This window comes from Lytechinus pictus, chromosome 10, assembly GCF_037042905.1.
Source record: "Lytechinus pictus isolate F3 Inbred chromosome 10, Lp3.0, whole genome shotgun sequence".
In the NCBI taxonomy this organism is placed as follows: domain Eukaryota; kingdom Metazoa; phylum Echinodermata; class Echinoidea; order Temnopleuroida; family Toxopneustidae; genus Lytechinus; species Lytechinus pictus.
In genome coordinates this window covers 33,477,356-33,497,662 of record NC_087254.1, presented here as the reverse complement: position 1 = coordinate 33,497,662, position 20,307 = coordinate 33,477,356, and the positions used below count along the sequence as shown (strand labels likewise).

General features: G+C 35.3%; 1 protein-coding gene across 2 annotated transcripts; it reads left to right on the top strand.

Moving 5' to 3' along the window:
• Positions 1 to 15,953, top strand: LOC129269514 (eukaryotic peptide chain release factor GTP-binding subunit ERF3A-like). Of its 2 annotated transcripts, none has more exons than XM_054907023.2 (14): positions 1 to 337; positions 2,595 to 2,711; positions 3,528 to 3,644; positions 4,100 to 4,133; positions 4,477 to 4,554; positions 5,958 to 6,138; positions 6,565 to 6,719; positions 7,872 to 8,112; positions 8,961 to 9,041; positions 9,723 to 9,824; positions 10,368 to 10,439; positions 12,247 to 12,336; positions 13,172 to 13,340; positions 13,777 to 15,953. In XM_054907023.2, exons 1-14 carry the CDS (start codon positions 133 to 135, stop codon positions 13,815 to 13,817), a joined length of 1,683 nt encoding a protein of 560 aa, XP_054762998.1. In that variant the 5' UTR covers positions 1 to 132; the 3' UTR covers positions 13,818 to 15,953. The 2 variants fall into 2 exon arrangements, with proteins under 2 accessions (XP_054762998.1, XP_054762997.1); XM_054907022.2 differs by having other exon boundaries at positions 9 to 337; positions 2,592 to 2,711.
• Positions 15,954 to 20,307: the final 4,354 nt, after the last annotated feature.

The window sequence follows — 20,307 nt, the reverse complement described above, 5'->3', positions numbered from 1 at the left end:
GATAGTTTAGTGCGCGTGTAATTCATGCAATACGAGCTGTGAAGTGTGAGCTGTGTGACTAATCACTGATACGAAACCATATCAGAATTTGATTCGTGAACGATTACCAACAGAAACAAAGAATTTATAAAAATGGAAACAGATTCTCATGAAACGTCGGGTCTGGACAACTGGGACGATCAAGAAGATCCAGGACCCGGTCTTTCTAACCAGTTTTCGACGTTAAATGTGGGAGCGAAACCCTTCGTACCAAACGTGAATGCACCGGCATTTGTGCCGGGATCATATGCCTCCAACACACAATCGGAATTGGAGGCCACAGCCACAGCAGGCAATGGTAACTTGACTTTGGACGTCTTCATTTTTTGTTGTTGTTGAACCTGATTTTTAAAAAATGAATAGATGTTAATGAATGAGGAGAGCATGATGGGGAAAGATGTGATGAAATGTGAATACTTGAATTTGAAATGGACTTGTGTAAAAGTTGCATAAATGATGATGATCATGAAATGAAAGACGAATATAATTATAAACGTGCCTTCATGATCAGATAATATTGATAATGATTAATGTATACATGTATGTAAATGAATTGAAATAGTGATATTGTTGTCATGAAATTATCACATGTTGAATCATGGTCATGAATCAATGTACAATAAATTAGTGAATCGGGTCAAAATGAATGAATGTAAGTTTGTTTGGTGCAACTTTAATGACAGATTTTTTTCCTCTGTTTTAAATTCAAATTTACCTTCATTAATGTGCAGATCGATTGTTCACACTTTTTCTAAAGTAAATTTAATGATTTGTGATTCTTCTTTAATTAATTTGACATTACTCAAATTGATGATTAGGATTCATTCATTGCTTGCATTACTAACATATGTTTTGACTTTTGATTGTAAATGGTTACTTAATTAAAGTCCATAATCAAATGGATTTTAAAAATCATGACAGTAATGATCTAATTGATAACAAACGTATTGTCATTGAATTCATTGACAAGATCAAGTAAAAATATATTTTATCATGTCCTCATCTTTTTCTTTGTTTTTGGATAAGAGCTGTTCGCAATTCTTTTTTTTTTAAAGCTAGACTAACTGCTAAAAAGTTAACATTTTGAACTTTAAATTTTTTTTTTCAGAGATTGTTATAATACACCCCATCAAAATTGTGATTACTATCCAACTTGACAAGCAAATTCAAATGATGATGTGATTGTTTCCATTGCTCACTAATTTTTATTATTTTTATTGATCCAGACAATTATGCAAAAGCTTGATGAATTCATGCTCATGCCAAGGCAAAAATTGGCAATTAATATCGAGGTTATCACAGGAATTTTGAGTCGAATTTTTTTTACTGGCCTATCATTTGACACAATTATTATTTTCAATTATGTATTTTTTTTTATAGGAATAAGGATCAAAATGAATGACTTGAACCGTATTCAATCAATGTTTCCACCACAGATAATAAATGTTTCATGATCTGGAAAATGAAACAAAGTTTGTGAATTTGAAGTTGAGAACAAAAGGCCAATGAAATTCGGTTTTGAGTTCCCGGTCACATTTTTTCTAGCTCATAATGAAGAACGGATTTCATTATTCATTATTTTCTAGAACATGAAAGTTTGACCTTTTGATGACTTTTAACGCACTATATTTTCAGCAATACACTCAAATATGTAATATCTGAACTTGTACAGTGACTTTATAGACCTCTATCAGTTTATGTCAAAATGATAAAATAATGAATTATTTTCAGAATTTGATTTTCAAACGTGGGCCAAATTTCATAACGCGAGTGGGTGGCGGGGAAACTCAACATCGAGTTTCAGCGGCCTAAGAATACAATACATATAAACTTGAAAACGTACGGTTCCTCCCATTGGTGACTTCTGTGTACCATGTTTCTGTTTCTTACTCAATTCTTTCAAATGGGTAGTAAGGGGAATCAGAATAAGGGGAAACTTTTTTTCTCTCTTCTTTTTTTCTGAAGGATGTTTGCAAGGATGTGTCAAGTTAATGAGTTGTGTTCAGAAGTACTTGATAATGGTCAACAAACATTATCAAGGTTCTGGTCAGCAGGTTTGATGATAACGGCAGTTCATTGACCCTTGATTGAAATTCAGATAATCAGTGGTCAAATAAATGTCTTGTGCCTTGACAGATTTGAATCGAGCAGTTATTATACCTGCTGTAAGCAGTAGATGCAGCATTTACCAGGAAGGGGGAGGGCAGCTTTCCTTTCAAATTTTCTTGACAAGAAAATAAAGAAGATGATGATAAAAAGGGTTTTTACCAAGTACCACTCATAGGGCCCATTTTCTCATACAAAAAATTGACAAAATATGAAAAAAGGAGGAGGAAGGGGTTTTGGGGGCTACTAGGTCTGCCAAGTGCCAACACCTGACCCTGCCTACATGTTGCAACTTATTTGTTTCTTAGTGCAAAGTTGATTAGCATCTTTAGTCACTGCTAATACACATCTTGATGTTATGACCTGAAATTTGTAAGGCTTCCTGGGAAGTTTGAATAATATAGAAATATTTCTGACTGTCTCTGTTTCTGTTATATCCTCCAAAGCAGCTCTGGAGAGTGCAGGGTTTGATAATGATGCAGTCGTCATGGAAGCCCAGGTTGAAGAGGAAGAGGAGGAGGAAGAAGAACCCATGCAAGAGGAAGAATCTCCAAAACCTGTCAAGGGTAATAAAGACGCTCCTGAGCAATTCAACAAAATATACTTTTTTTTGTGTCCGACACACATTTTCCTGCATTTTCACTCAGGCCCTGTTGCCACAGGAGGCAATGGCCTCTAGCTCTCCAGAATGTTCTAGTACCGGCTGTGATGCCCGCTTCCTTTTAAACAAAGTTGAGGCCACTAAGAAATGTGCCCTTTTTTATATGATTTTGAATGAATCAGGACGTGCCCCTTTAAAAGTGGCCTTGGTGCCCTCTGTCTAATTTAAAAATGTTCCCCTCACCAAAATGGCCATGTACTGTACCTCCAAAATCATATATTGAGGTCTGTTACTTTACTTCATGAACTGCTCAAGCTATGAATGTGATGATTTGAGAGGAAACAGAGAATAATCATTCTAGGAATAGGAAGGTACCTACATGTTAGAGGGTCAGATGTACATATTTCAATGGAGAAGCTTTTCTGTCTCTCTTTCCAGAGTGCCTAGCAAAATCATACCGAGTTTTATCTAGTTAACATTAAAAGGAAAGTCTAGAAGTCTATTATTGCTTTTGTATTAAGGATGAATTATTGCTACCTGTACATGTACTTTGCCTTGCATTTCAATCTATCCAATATTGGGATTATGTTATCCTTGAATATCAAATTTCTAAAGCACTTAACATTCTATGAACATGTCAATTTCAATTAAATAATCAGCAAATTGTAATCAAGTGCATTGCAGGAGGATAAAATATTATAGTAGCAGTATTAGTTCAGTGGTTTGGAAAATGATGGATTAGTAACTATCTTCTTTTGCTTTAATTATTATTTTTCTTCAGATAATGGATCAATGAAAGCCTTTATTGCACCCAAGCCTTCCAAGCAACAAACTCCTAAAGAAGAAGAACCAGAATCTAAGAAAGAACATGTCAATGTTGTCTTCATCGGGCACGTTGGTAAGACATTCTCCTATAGGAAACTTCATACATGTAATGAATGTACCAAGGGAAGAATATTTGCCATCAATGATGTACGGACAGTGATTTTCATTTACTTGTTCTAACCAAAATGGAAAATCCTTTTCGGTTCTGAACTTTTTGTGTGAAAATTCATTAATTTACCTTTGCCAAACAGAATTGATGTTTTTGCCGATTACATTTTCTATTGCAATAGATCAAGTTCGATATGGAATAACAGGTTTCATTAGCTTGTCAAAAACAACCTCTCCTATTTTCAATTTCATCTTCTGCTTCAGTGAGTAGTACATAACAGTTTAATATCCAGCTGGGTACAAGTTGCCAAACTTACAAATTAGATTCATGTGAGCTCTTATTTCTTGATACATTTCACTAAAAAGCAGTAGTAATTAATTTGAATTCATAAAGTTATACTGTTGTTATTCCCCACACAGATGCAGGAAAGTCCACCATTGGAGGTCATATAATGTAAGTATGGATGGGCAAGAATGTGGGTGGTTAAATAGGGATTGGAAATTTGCATGCCAAATCCTGAATTGATACGCCATAGGTCATTGCTTAGATTCAAAGGGCTACTCCAGGCCGAAAATAATATGAATGGAACAGATAAAGAAAAATCAGATAAACAAAACACTGAAAATGTTATCTAAATCTGACAAGAAAAACAAAGTTATGTATTTCATATTTTTGCATTATTTCGATGAAAGAGTTCTGTGTATGTCTTCATAGATATTTAATGAGCAAATTGATGATGTCATATCCCTACTTCGTCTTTTGAATTTTATTGTACGAAATTATGTTTATTGTACAGGTATCTCACAGGAGGTGTAGATAAGAGAACACTAGAAAAATATGAAAGAGAGGCTAAAGAAAAGAACAGAGAGAGTTGGTAAGTTGATTTATAAATTGGCAAGATATCAACATCATCAATGACCATCATCATCTTCATCATCAAAATCTTCATCATCGTCATCATCACCATCAACTTCATCACCATCAACATCATCACCATCATCATCGTCATTAAAACTATCAATATCATGACCATCGTCAACACCATCATCATCATTGTCATCATCACCATCATCAACATCATCATCACCATCATCACCATCATCATCATCACCATCATCATCATCGTCATCATCATCATCATGACCATCATCATCACCATCAACATCATCATCATCGTCATCACTCATCATCATCATCTTTAATATATCAATATCATCATCATCACCTTCGTCAACCACATCATCATCATCATCACCATCATCAACATCATCATCATCATCATCACCACCATCACCACCATCATCAACACCATCATCATCATCATCAATACCACCACCATCACCACCACCACCACCACCATCATCATCACCATCGTCATCATCACCACCATCATCAACACCATCATCATCATCAATACCACCACCACCACCACTCCTTTCTTCCACTTCTTCTTGAGTATCTAAATTCCGTTTCCCCATAGACTGTGTACATGAAAAAGTGACAATTCCGTTTACCCATTCAGTAGCAATATCACAACACTCATGCTGGTCTAAATTTGTATCTGCCTTTGTACCAAAAACGCAGTAGAATCCGCTCTAATCGGATTACGCGGGTAGACAAAATATTTTGACAAACACATTTAACATGAATACATCCTCACCTTTCACATTATTAGCATTATTTTACTGCTGAATAAAATTTTATCGATAATTTGGTTTTTTTTGGACATCGTGTTTTTAGCAGTCAAAGATTTTGGCCTCTCCGCCATTTTGGATTTCAAGACTGGAAGATCGTGCTGTTACATCTTCAAACGTAGAGGGCAGCAACACACAACCGTGTTGTTAAAATCAAATGATGTGTGCATGTGAATGTTTTCGATACTGCCGACCCCGCCGCCGACCAAGGGCCGGGCCGGGCGAGGGGTATGATCGAGTGTGATGGAGTCAAGAGCAGTCATGATGTGTGGATTGTCATGATTGTAGTGAAGTGAGGTTTTGTGGCCATTTAATATTCGTATTTTGTTGAGATTTTGGAGTAATTTCTGTTGCTGTTCTGTGTATTGTCAGGAAAAGTATGTTTTCCGTGATTTCTTGAAATGCCACTTTCTGTTTCAAAAGGCCATTTCTGTGAATTCCGTCCGATCGTGGAACATCACTGTCCCCAGATAAAGAGTTGTGATTGATATTTTTCTACTGATATTATTTTCATTGTAGCATTCCCCTCTATTTGAATGTTATGGACATTCCAGAATTTAATTAGATCTCATTCTCCCCAAAGGTACTTATCATGGGCACTAGACACCAACCAAGAAGAGCGTGATAAGGGAAAGACGGTGGAGGTCGGGAGAGCGTACTTTGAGACAGAAAAGAAACATTTCACAATCCTTGATGCCCCTGGTCATCGAAGCTTTGTACCGAACATGATCGGTGGTGCTGCTCAAGCTGATTTAGCTGTATTGGTGAGTAATAATTCCTTAGTCAGATATGTCAGAATAAATGGAAAACATTAGTCAGTCAGTAGTCCAAAGTTTGAAATCCGGATTGATCCCTGTTGAATGGAAGTGGCCAGATTCTGTTACCCCCTTCTTTCCACATTGCATGATTCAGTGCATCCTCCAGCCTCAGCCCATCCCTCCTACTCTTCTCCTCGCTTCTTTCATGTCTTCTTTGGTTATCCCTTTGTCCTCTAACCACCCGCCTCAAAAGCAAAACAGGAGCAAAAAAAAGGAAAGACGGGGTGGGGGATCAAGGTTCCCCCCCCCCTATCTGACTTTCATCCTGGTCTTTTTTTCTTTTTTTTTCATCCTGTTTTTTTGTTGTTAAATTTCTCCAATTTGCCAAAAAGATGGGTACTAATGTTTCTTTTGCTTTTACTTCTCCAACAGGTAATATCAGCACGGAAAGGTGAATTTGAAACCGGTTTTGAAAGGGGAGGACAGACACGAGAGCATGCAATGTTAGCGAAGACAGCAGGCGTTAAACATCTAGTCATTCTTATTAATAAAATGGATGACCCTACAGTAGAGTGGTCTCTTACAAGGTGAGTTTGTCATTCATGTAGTAAGTGCCTAAGGGCTGTTGCACATCTTAAAGGACAAGTCCAACCTAGAAGAAAGTAATAGAGAAAAATCAAACAAGCACAACACTGAAAAATTCATCTAAATTGGATGTAAAATAAGAAAGTTACGCTTACTTTTCACAAAACAGTTGTATGCACAAGTCAGTGATATGCAAATGAGAGAGTTGATGATGTCACTCACTCACTATTTCTCTTGTTTTTTGTTGTTTGATTTATACAATATTGCAATTTTTACAGATTTGACAATAAGGACACTCTTGATTGAACAACAATATGTTAAAATAATTATAATTCCACATTTTCAGGGAGGAATAAAACTTTGTTTCACATGACAATGGAGAGAAAATTTAAATATTTCATATTTCATATAATAAAGTACATAAGAAATAGTGAGTGGATGATGTCATTGATGCCCTCATTTGCATACCAACCAGGATGTGCATATAACTGTTTTGTGACATTAAGCGAAATTTTAGAATGTCATAACTTTCTTATTTTACTTCCGATTTTGATGAAATTTTTCAGTGTTATGCTTGTTCGATTTTTCTCTTTTTAATCAAATAAGATTTTTGTTGGGGTGGACTTGCCCTTTAATACTGGTCCACGATCCGATTTTGGAACAAATCGCGTTTTGCTTATTTTCTGAAAATTTGAATGAAAAGTATCTTTTTACTTGTGGTTCAAATTAACTATAAGAATACTAGTGTAACATTCTGATGATTGAAAGCATTTTTTGTAGTAAAGGCCGAACTAGCTTCAAAGTTTCTCCAATCGTATAATTGCTATGATGTCATTACGACTAGATGTTCAATTCATTTTTATTGTAATAAGGATGGTGGTATATTCATAGATTTGAACATGTATTATTCGTACAGGGATTTAGAACTTTACACAGTAAGATGACTCAATATTCACACCAAATTGTACTACATTTTGTTCCAAAATCGGGTCACAGACCAATTGTTAGGCATGTGGTGGTCTTAAGGTCTATAATCCTTCCTCACCCCCTCTCCCTTTGTCCTCCATCAACTTCTGTTAAGTTTTATTTCTTTGGCTCTCTTCTCTCACTTCCTCTTCATATTGTTTCATGACTTGATCCTTTGTCGGTTTCAGGTATGACGAGTGCAAGGAGAAGTTGCTTCCGTTCCTCCGTAAGGTTGGCTTTAATCCCAAAAAAGACATTCATTTCATTCCTGTGTCGGGGATCACGGGGGCCAACCTCAAGGTGTCCGCACCAGACAAGTGCCCTTGGTACACCGGCCACCCGTTCATCACGTACATAGATGAATTACCCCCGCTGCCTGCCAGGAACTCCTCAGGGCCTCTACGGTTACCCATCACAGATAGGTACAAGGTAAGCCACCAGAGCATTCCAAGAAACTATTCGATGAAGATTATGATGGAGGATGATGATATTGATGGCGATGATGAATGATGATGATGATTTCTGGTATGTCACGCACCATTCAACGTCTCTTTGCGCTTCCAAAGGGCCTTAGATATTATTAGCCTGGCAAGCTTTATACAGCCAACAAGCATTTCAAGGAATAAATTCCTGCCAGGTACCCCCATTTACCTCACCTGGGTTGAGTGCAGCTCAGTATGGATCAATTTCTTGCTGAAGGATATTGCGCCATGACTGGGATTTGAACCCTCGTCCCTCTGTTTCATAGTCGGAAACTAATCTACAGGACCACAATGCTTCACTGTTCAATAATGTCATCAAGACCTTTGACATTGATGTTGAATGGTAATTGAGGGCATAAATGAATCCAAGGCCGTGGATGCCCTGTTGACTGACCTCAATGCCTCTTATTGTCCTTGGAAATTTTTGTTGCCCTTGTCGTGTCATACAGAAAAGTGGCTATGACCTAATTTCTTTTTTTATAGATTTAAGGCCGAGTAGTGATTGATTTCATATGGCTCTCCAAACTCAAAGTTTGGGATGGTCCACTATTTTGTAACCTTCAAGTAAAAAAGCTATTAGTTTTTTACTTCATAAGCTAGAGTATATTTTTTGAGATATACATGTGGAGATGAGAAAGATCAACAAGTTTGATGAATACTTATGATTTTATGATCGCTATTTTTCAAGTGCAAAATGCACATATACTTTGTCCTCTTTTGGCAGCTATTTGATCTTGATCTCAAATGTTTTGTTTTCCTTTGTTAGACCGTGACAATGTTTTCTTTCTATTTCAGGACATGGGTACAATCTTGCTAGGAAAAGTAGAATCAGGGAATTTAAGGAGAGGAGGAACATATACCCTAATGCCCAACAAAGTAAGTTTGAATTTGTTTTGTGTATTAATTTTGAAAACATATTTATTGAAATGTCTTCATATTTAAATATTGTCTTTGTCTTTAATAATGGATGGAATCCACTTTTCAGGGGGAGGGGGTGGTGAAGAATCTTCTAAACAATGTGTATATGCTATACGTAATGTCATGTTACAAGAAAGATGACGTTGTATCTGCCAGGGTTGGGATTAATAATAGAAACCAATTTTTTAGCAACCTTCCTATGTAGTTGCAGAGTGCAGACCAATGATATGAGTAAGTCTTCATAATTTGCCACCATGAATCACAGATTTAGGTCTGGTACAAATATGTAAACATCACTTTGCAAAATCATAAAAGTTAAGCTGAAAATAAAGCACAATGAAGAAAGCGAAAATAGATAAGCATGTGTGGGACAGTCTATTATTATTGCTTTGGAAAATGCCCAACACCAGGCAAGAATGTCATATTACTTGACTAAATTCTTGGCATTCATGCATATTCACCAGAATCATTTGCCTGAGATTTTCTATTTTGATATATACTTTCAAGCACTTAAGTCATTCTATTAGATCTGTCCAAACTCATTTAGAAATTGTAATCACAGCTGACATTTATGTTAAAAGAAACAAAGCTCGCTGTTATATTTTTATTTCTCTGTATCATGTATTTTTCTTCATACAGACAAATGTAGAAATTCTTCAAATCATCTCAGATGAAAATGAAACTAACTCTGCAAGAACGGGAGAAAACGTCAAACTAAAAGTTCGAGGGGTAGAAGAAGAGGTAAGAGCTATTAAGATCCCTGTATTTCAATGTGAAAGAAAGTCTTTACACCAGCTGAATTGAATAGCAAGTGTATGGATTATTATTAATAATCTTTTAAGTCTATCATTTTGTGAGAAGACTTAATATTTTGTACTTTACTTTATATGATGATTTATAAGCTATTGATGTTATTACGACTCATTTTATGGTCATTTGATTCAATAAGTAAAAAAAACCTAAGCAAACAGAACCAGTAGTTAGGACGTCATCCGTGCTGTAAAATAATAGTCCAATAATGTCTTTTTGAAATTGATGGTAAATGAGCTGTATTTGTACATTAAAAGTATCAATTAATACATGATATTTATCTTCTGGAATAAAAATAACATTTTTATGATTCAATTATATAATTCAAACCAGTCAACATTCCTGATACATCCAAGGTACAGATTTGATTTAGGAGAAGAGAAATCGATAAACTGGACAATTGTGGAGCACAGCTGCAGAAGCTTTTATTTTCTTTCATATTTAAAGTAAAATAATTGTTGATTTCTCTCCTAGGATGTATCTCCGGGTTTTGTCCTTTGTGATACAACAGATGTATGTCATACCTCCAAAATGTTTGATGCACAGGTAAGTCTCTTTATTTTAGAGGGGAGAGTGTTTGGGGGTGCAAGTCTCTGTCCCCAGGATGTATTTTCTATTTGTAGTGAAAATATTATACAAAATATTATACACCGGTGTGTGAGAGTTCAGCTTTTTTTAGGTCTTATTTTCAGTTTTTTGTGTGCTTTGTCTATGGGAGTTATCAACTAGATAATAACTTATGCTATTATAATCATGTGTAAGCCAGACTTTGCTGAAAATTATTATATAATTCTCAAAATGTGTTTATTTTTGGTGTAGACATTTTTTGTAGTGTTCTAAACAAATGTACCAAGGACAAACTATTTGCTATCTCTATGTCTATTGTATTTGATTGTCTTTCAATTTAAATTGTTCTTTCAAGAAAACTTGTCAGTAACATTGTTATGAGCATTCACAGCATGACTTTAATTTGGAAAAATCAGGAAAAATCAATTGAACATTAGTGAATTTTGCTTGAGAATACAAATGGCATTGTATTATCTATGGATGGGGCAGGAGGGGTGGTGGGGAGGGGAGGGTAAATTTGTTCTCAAAAGAAGTGTAAGATTCTAAAGATTAAGACACAGAATGTCAAGACTAGTGGCATATCTGAAAAGCGTTGCGAAGGGCACAAGTTTTTCTGACAGTGAAAAACAGTAACAGTAAACAGTAAACAAAACATTAATGTTTTGCAACATCGTGCAAGAAATATATTTTTTGGGGAAGACATTTATGTCAAAACCATGTTAACCAACTGCACAGGCCATATATCATCCGGGGGGGGGGGGGGGTTGGGAGGGTGTCATTTTTGTCTCACCTGCAAAGCAGAGTGAGACTATAGGCGCCGCTTCTCCGACGGCGGCGGCGGCGTCAACACCAAATCTTAACTGAAGGTTTAGTTTTTGAAATGACAGCATAACTTAGAAAGTATATGGACCTAGTTCATGAAACTTGACCATAAGGTTAATCAAGTATTACTAAACATCCTGCCTGAGTTTCATGTCACATGACCAAGGTCAAAGGTCATTTAGGGTCAATGAACTTAGACCATGTTGGGGGAATCAACATCAAAATCTTAACCTAAGGTTCAGTTTTTGAAATGTCATCATAACTTAAAAAGTATATGGACCTAGCTCATGAAACTTGACCATAAGGTTAATCAAGTATTACTGAACATCCTGCATGAGTTTCACGTTACATGACCAAGGTCAAAGGTCATTTAGGGTCAATGAACTTTTGCCAAATTGGGGGTATTTGTTGAATTACCATCATAACTTTGAAAGTATATTCTTCTAGTTCATAAATCTTGGACATATTAAGAGTAATCAAGTATCAGTGAACATCCTGTGCGCATTTCAGGTCACATGACCAAGGTCAAAGGTCAATGAACTTTGGCCATAATGGGGTATCTGTTGAATTACCATCATAACATTGAAAGTTTATGGATCTGACTCACGAAACTTGGACATAAGAGTAATCAAGTATCACTGAACATCATGTGCTAGTTTCAGGTCACATGATCAAGGTCAAATGTCAATGAACGTAGTATTGTATCATTATATGAATGGTGTTTTTTGAGAATAATTATTTTATAGTAGTTTTCAAAGTCAGCACTGCTGCTATATTGAATCGCGTGATGCAGTTGAGACCCCCAGAAGCATTCCAATTGTTTAGTGAACACCATCGCCAGTTTCTGTGAATTTTAGTAGTGAAGATGATAAAGAGCAGTCCTCATAGAGAGATGTAAGTGATCAATGCAATATTGTTTTTTTGTGTGTAAATTTCACGATTTTATATTTTTCTTTGTGTACAGATTGCAATTGTAGAATATAAGTCCATTATCTGTTCAGGCTATGGTGCAGTGCTTCACATCCACAATGCTGTAGAAGAAGTTCAAATCACTGTAAGTATGACTGACATGAGCATAGTTAATTAACTGTTTTGTCCATTTTTACTCCACTCCATGATCCATCTATTGAAAGAAAAGATTACATTTGAATTTAGAAGCTAGATTTTTTCAAATTTGCTTGAACACTGTATTTGGTGATTATATAAGTTATATAAGGCATGAATATTTGTGATGATCGGTGAAATGAAAAAAAAAAAATTAATCCAGATGCAAAGGCATGCACACTTAAGACCTCTCCCACCTTATAAATTTTCATGAGAATTAGAAATTAGAGACATTTGATTTGAGATGATTTTATGAAGGTCCTACATAGAATGGGACAAGTGCTTTAGAATAGTCTAAATGAAGCTGCCTTTGCTGCACCTCAGGCTGAAAGGGGCATTCGAGGCTGAAAGTAATATGATTTGAACAGGTAAAGTAAAATTTCATCAAAATCAGACAAGGTATGACAAAGTTATGGCATTTTAAAGTTTTTCATTATTTTCTTGAAAACACTTTTATGCATGTCTTCATGAATATGCAATGAGCAATCTGATGCCATATCCACACTTATTCTTTTGTATTTTATATCATGAAATTATGATTTCATGAAAAAAAAACATAACATAAAGGAAAGTGGGGACATGACATCATCAGCCCACCTATTGGATATCTGAGACGCCCTGCAGTTGACCGTTCTCACAAAATATTGCGTGATTTGTTATCAGATTTGCTTTGCTTGGTGAATTTTACTTGAGAAAAAATTATTTTTAGCCTGGAGTATGTCTTTAAGACTCTTGCTTCAGATGTTGTCATCACTGATTGTTTTCTCTGTTTTCTCTTCATTTAGAAAATCATTGCACTGATAGATAAGAAGACGGGTGCCAAGACAAAGCAACGACCACGCTTCATCAAACAGGACCAGGTAGCCATCGCTAGATTGGAGACGACAGGAGTACTCTGTATGGAAACCTTCAAGGAATTCTCACAAATGGGTCGCTTTACTCTTAGAGATGAAGGTAAGAAATCCCTAATATTTGATTATATAATATTTGTGAATAAATCAGTATATTATTTTTAATATTATTATTTATGCTAGTTCTGAATTGTCCAAGATATAGCTAGACTGCCAGTGTTGTTCCACTTTTTTGCCTTAGAACCACCATCAGTAATGGGAATTTCAAGGGTAGCAAGGCATGGTATGTGAGGTGGGCACCGAAGGCAGTTGACTTGCTGCCTTGGGCCTGTATAGCCACAAGACCAAGTTGAACACCTCGGTGATGAAGATCAAAATCTTGGTGAATTACAAGGATATATATAGCCAAGCAGAGTATAGTTTCTGATGAGAAAATCTTTAGACATGTGTATTCTATTCTACCGAATGTCATGGTACGATTTAGGAAGGTTTACATTTTGTCGTAACTGACATTTATTTGTTTCTCCTTTTGTTTTTAGGTAAAACTATTGCAATCGGCAAGGTCCTGAAGCTGTTGTAAATTCTAACCACCAGACATTGTCATAAATACAGTCACACCTGTGACGCTTAGCGCAAAAAACAGTTCCAAACCTAAGCCACCACCACCAAAGCATCCAGGATCTCATGGTGACTCTACCACGTCAAAGTGCACCCCAGGAACTTCAGGATCCTCGAGGCAAGGAACATCAGCTGGAACTACATTCTTACATCAAACACATCTTCAAACTCTTCATTTTTCACCCTCACTCAAAGCAAACATATTCAGTATGGTCTCTATGAATGAATTTGACTTGAGAATCCATTTGGAAACAAGTGAAGAGCAATGTCTTGAAGATTTGGTGCTTGGTTTGCCAGTCTTTAGGAGAGGTGTGCCTTACTAGCTATTCCAACAGCCAAATACAGAGCTCAAATGATGGAACATAGACGGAAGAAGTGATCAGCTGGTATGGACTATGGGAGCAATTTGTACTTGCTCCCCTTCATGTTATGTAGAATGGAATTGATAAACATGTAGGTATTTCCCAACTATGGATTTCTCTTGGAGAGAGATTCTTTGTGTATTATTTATTATCATCCCATTATCATATTGTTGCATGCAGTCTTTATGTTTAATAAAAGGGGCATTGGTAGTAGAGAAACACGTTTATTTTACAGGGGATTGTCAAAACCTACACCAAGTTGCACCATGAAATTTATGTCAACACACCAACAATCAATTTAGGGTAGAAGCTCAGTATATGAAGGTGCTTGGGACCAAAAAATGCCTTGTTATTAAAAGCAAGGAATCTTTCGTACAGGTTAAGAGCTGGCTCCATGGGCCCATTTCACAAAGACTTTATACTTGCTATTATTTGTAACTACCATGGAATCCTTGCTTGTGATTGGCTGCTGAGCCCTGTTACCATGGCAGCTGCCGTTATAGTAAAGTTACAATAGTCGTAACTCTTTGTGGAATGGGCCTCAGGACTTCGTGAACATCAGGTGGGTGTCTCGTAAAACTGTTTGTAAGTTCACACGACTGAATGACTATTGTGATAATTGAGATAGACCGAAATTGTTCCTGTTACATAATGGGGGTGCATTTCCACTGATTCTCATCAAATATGCACAAATAATAAACTTTGCATTGAGCTAATTGTTAAGAACAAGAATTTTAACGTAAGAAGAACAGATTTCAACTATAGCTGATGGGAGTGGAACTTATTGAGAATCTGAGTTAGCATGAGAAAGGCTCACCAGTCATGCAGAAAATCATGCAAAATAATAGCTTAATGAACAGCTGTATAGAAAACCACCTAGGAGTACAGTAGGCTCTCATGAGCCAACCTTCCATAAGTCAAATAATTGCCTTTAGATCTCAAAAGTATTTTTCCAGACTAGAATATGCAAAGCATGTCTTATTTAATTGCTCTGAGTCAAATTTCACCCAAGTCGAACAAAAAGATTGGACTCGGGCAAAGTCACTTGTATTGCGAAAAATATCTTTTTATTTGGAGCTTCGACTGCTTAATATGTAGCCCGTTTTCTCACTGGTGTTTTTTCATTGTTTTTTTTTTTTTTTTTTGGGGGGGGGGGGGTTTGCTGCGGCTGCTGGTAGGAAGATTCATGCAAGATTTCTTGACCCTTGGTATGATCATGTTGGAAATGTCTTCCAGTAAATTTCCTTGAGTGAAAAGAGAAAGCTTTGAAAGGACAAAAAAAATAACTTGACCAGCAAAAAATTATGTTTGAATTGCTCTTTTGTGTAGAGCGTTATTGTTTATACTACTGAAGAAATGGCTGTCGTAATGTATTTCTATTAAGAATTTAAGGGGGAGGGGGTAATTTTGGCTGCTAGTTTCTAAAACTGGCAATATTTTTTTTCACCATAGATATCTACTTCAAGTGTCACTGTCTGCCTTTTCATTCCTGTTATATATTATGTCACTTTCTGATGAGCAAACTAGCAAACTGACTATGTATGGTATACTGCACAATGCAGGAGAGCAGGCAGGTATAGTTTTATCATGTAGACCACCAATCTTACATTATGTTTTTAGGCTAACCTTTAGGATAGTTGAGCTGTCGAATCTTAGATTAGGAATATATGAATATGTTCTATCCCATCTGTAGTTGTTTCACTATTAAATCAGAATCACTGAAATGGATGATTCTACATTGTGGCTTTCATTTGTAGCTTTCATGAAGCACTGTACAATTTTCTATCGTGAAAAATAGTCGCTATTTATGACATCTTTTGTATTTCCATTATAGAACAAAGTACGTTCTGTTGCAGGCTTTTCAATTTCCTTCTATCACCCTTTCTCTCTAGATTTCCCACGTGCTCATTTCACGTCCCCTTCTCTTTTGATATCTCTCTTATTGTTAATGTCATAAGATCATATCTGAATCTCGTATGTCTGCGTGATATCACTGCTTTGTGTACTTCCTACTGTTTAACTCTTCGTTATTTATCATTCGCAACTCTGGGGTCTGTTTCACCTACACGTTTTGTGAACATGAAGAAGGCTACTTGTGTAGGAATGATTACCACAGAGTCGATGTGTAATAGCATGCTGATGACCTGCACATTTTAAAGTGTTTGATGAGCTAATATGTGCCACTTATTTAGTCAATTATGTATCAAAAATGTATTTTATCAGTTCTTCTGTTATGAAATAGGTTTATAAGAAGTCTACTGCCAAAGTTAAAGGAATTTTAATGTAAGGTTTTTAAAGACAAAAGTGGAGAGAACTGTCACCTGCTATATTACCCTTGTATACATGTATTGGCTTTAATGTCCACTCCCATTGCTCTGTATTGCCTGTACTGCGCCGATAAAAGAGCAAAAGTCAAAATCTGTTGCATAATGGCTTAAATGAGAAGAGGTATTCTGTGGTAGTATTGTGTGAGAATACTACAGATAATCACAAATGTCCTTCTATATGAAGAAAAGTACTTCAAATGCTATCAATTTGAAGTTAACATAAACCTACATGAGTTCAAGTTTTTGACAACCTCATGATATTATTACTTTCTTATTTGATTTTTCTTTATTATTTGACTTTGTCTTTATTGTATTTATAATTTTCATTGGATTTTTTTTTTTTTTTTTTTTTTTTTTTTTTTTTTTTTGGGGGGGGGGGCAAATGACAAATTTTGATGGTCTTAGAGCAAACATCAAGCATGGATAATTGTAGAATTAAAGAAATACATGTATTTAATAAATGTATGTGAGTCATAATGCAGTGTCTTACTCCTGAAACTTTATATTTAATGACAAGGTCTTATTCTTATTAAAGGACAAGTCCACCCCAACAAAGAGTTGATTTGAATAAAAAGAGAAAATCCAACAAGCATAACACTGAAAATTTCATCAAATTCGGATGTAAAATAAGAAAGTTATGACATTTTAAAATTTTGCTTAATTTCACAAAACAGTCATATGCACATCCTGGCTGGTATGCAAATGAGGAGACTACGACGTCATCCAATCACTATTTCTTTTGTATTTTATTACATGAAATATGAAATATTCTAATTTCCTCCTCATTGTCAAGTGATACAACGATTAATTCCTCCCTGAACATGTGGAATTAGCATTATTTAATACTACATGGTTCAGTCAAGTTGGTCCTTATTGTCAAATCTATAAAAAAGGAAATATTGTATAATTCAAACAATAAAAAACAAAAGAAATAGTGAGTGATGGACATCATCGACTGACTCACCTAGTTGTGCATATCACTGTTTTGTAAAAAATAAGCGAAACTATAAAATGTCATAACATTCTTATTTTACATCCGATTTTGATGAAATTTTCAGCACTATGCTAGTTTGATTTTTCACTTTTCAAGTCAGCATTTTCCTGGGCTGGACTTGACCTTTAAATTTGTAGGAAAAACTCTCTGGCCCAATGAGCCAATGAGAGTCAGATATTCTGGTAGTTTACAAGTGTTACTGAGACTTAATCAGGGTTACCAGCGGATCAGGGAAAAATTATTTTACCTTTTCTCCAGTCAGGGAAAAAGCAGGTTCTTCGGCTTGATACACTTTTGCGCTTTCTGAACCAATTTCAGAGACAAATTTCATGCACCTTTTATGGTTGTTAATTAATTTAATAGGAATATATTGGTTGAGAATATATGAGAATGATCAGCCTTTTTCTGATTTTGAAACCTGTAATATGAAGATAATAAATATAGCTGCTCCATTGTATGATTCAAAAGCCATGTGGATCACCTAGATAAAGGACTTAAGAATAATAACTATGGAAGTTATGAATTTTTGTCATTAATTGGAAGAAAATGTGTAAGTCGTGGTTTGTGTTGAATTCATCCATTGTTCTGCTATTCAGCTCTGCATGCCACTATGAAAATGGTATCTTAACCATATATAATGGTAACATTTTATTTCTTTAGTGTATTGTACAAATTCTATGATAAAACACCTTATTTATGTTTGATTTTTTTCTTTTCTCTTTTTATGATAACCTTTTTACAGAAAAGTGATAACAACTAATTGAAATATGGATGAAAAAGAAAATTTCTCTCTATCCATATAAAAAAGTGTAAATTCTGGAATTTATTATTGCATACTCCAGTTTTACATTAATTCATGAAGAAATTAATTTGTTGATGCTTGAAAAACAGTAAAAAAAAAAGGTGAAATTTCATTGATATCTGATATCTATCTATAGATGAGTAAACAGAATTATGATTGCTTGAAGGGTTTTAAGAAAAGAAAATCGATTTTAGTTTTTATGTTATTAGAAGATCATTCACATGCCCCAATACCGTCCACACTTTAATGGCCAAGTATGTATGTTAATTTTAAAACCTTATGTATATGAATACTATTATATTTCCTGTGGAAAAAAAAGTATATCATGCTCCATAATATATCTTCCTGGTATTCCAGAGATGATTCAATGTTGCATTTGCATGAATGATAGAAATAAGGGTCGATATTCACTTTAATACTTGGATTTAGTAAACAGCTTTTACAAGTATTTTGTTGGCCAAGAAATTTACCTTAAATCTGATTCATTTCAAGCAGCATTTTACATTTTGGAGCCTAATTCATTGAATATTTCTTCACGAGAAAGCATTGTGAGTGATATCACACTGATATAGCACAATGAATGCAGTTTCCCCAAATACTACATTGTGATTCTGTTTAGCAACACAGGGTGGTCGATTAAATATCAAGACCCAAATATAAATTTATGTCCCCTTGGGAGATGAGTTAAATACTTTGGGAAACTATTTTGTTGAAGTAAATATCTAAATAGGACAATTTAATTTTCTGTATGTTTGTAGGAAGCACATAGTACATGTCTAAAATATTTTATTACTCGGTTATCAGATTCTTTCATGCCCACTCACAAAATTTGTGCCCTTTGTCCACTTCCTGGGGAGCTTTCTCGGTAGAATTAAGTATGGTATTGAATGTTGGCCCAGATTTCTTAATTTTCCCAAGTTAAGACTTCAAGAAGACAATCAGGATGACTCATGGACATTTCAATGTTTAGTTAGCCACAGTATTAAACTCAACTGGTGTTAATGGTTTCATATATAAACATTCATTGGAAATATGAATCTTAGATTCTTACAAGGCAATTAGATAGTTTTTTCCTCTTTTTAAATATGTGGTATATGTACCAATAGGTGAAACATGTCTTGTTTGTCACCAAAAAAAATCCACGGCAAACTTTTTTGTAAATTTTTTGATGGTGAAACATATCGTGTTATTATGTGGGTATTCTCTGTATTACCTAATCTTGGTGTTAGCTGTAAGGCATACATCTAGGTAATGATTTAACACTCACTGGTTTTGATTTAATGTGTGTTCCAGTCATGTATTTTATTTTATTTTTTTTACCCCACAGTATTTCTCTGTTACGGTTTAGTCTCTCCAACTCTCTCATTAGCAAATGAAAGTAGGGGTAGTTTGAAGAGGTATTGTACCACGGGGCAGAGAGTGTTAATGTTTTGAACAGCTGCATAACTATCCATTATATGAGCAGCCATTATGTAGGTATTTGGCATACCTGCATTACCATGTAGCATGAAAATATTTGGACAGGAATATGGCGTACCACAGCCATATGAAGTTAGAAGTGGGCGGACAGATGTTCTGATTTTGTGTGTAAGACCCTCAGCCGCACACAACTGTCAGACCATTTATTATTAATGGGGTTATAAAGATTTATTGTAGAAATGCATTGAATGATAAAAAAACATGTTAAGCAATCTTGTGGGATATTGTTAAGTTCCTGATTAAATTATGTCATAACGTATATGAAATCTGCATCTTAATACCACATTTCCAGACGGAATTCACGAGTATGCAGTAGCTGATTATGATGCATGCAATCGCCCATTTGATCTTCATGGGTGGATATAGCACTATCAAGATAAGTACATTTTATTACACATTTGTGTGTAGCTATTCATTGTATATGTTTTTATTTCTCATTTCTTATAGGAAGAAGCAATGTGAATATCCTTCTTTCCATGTTATTAAAG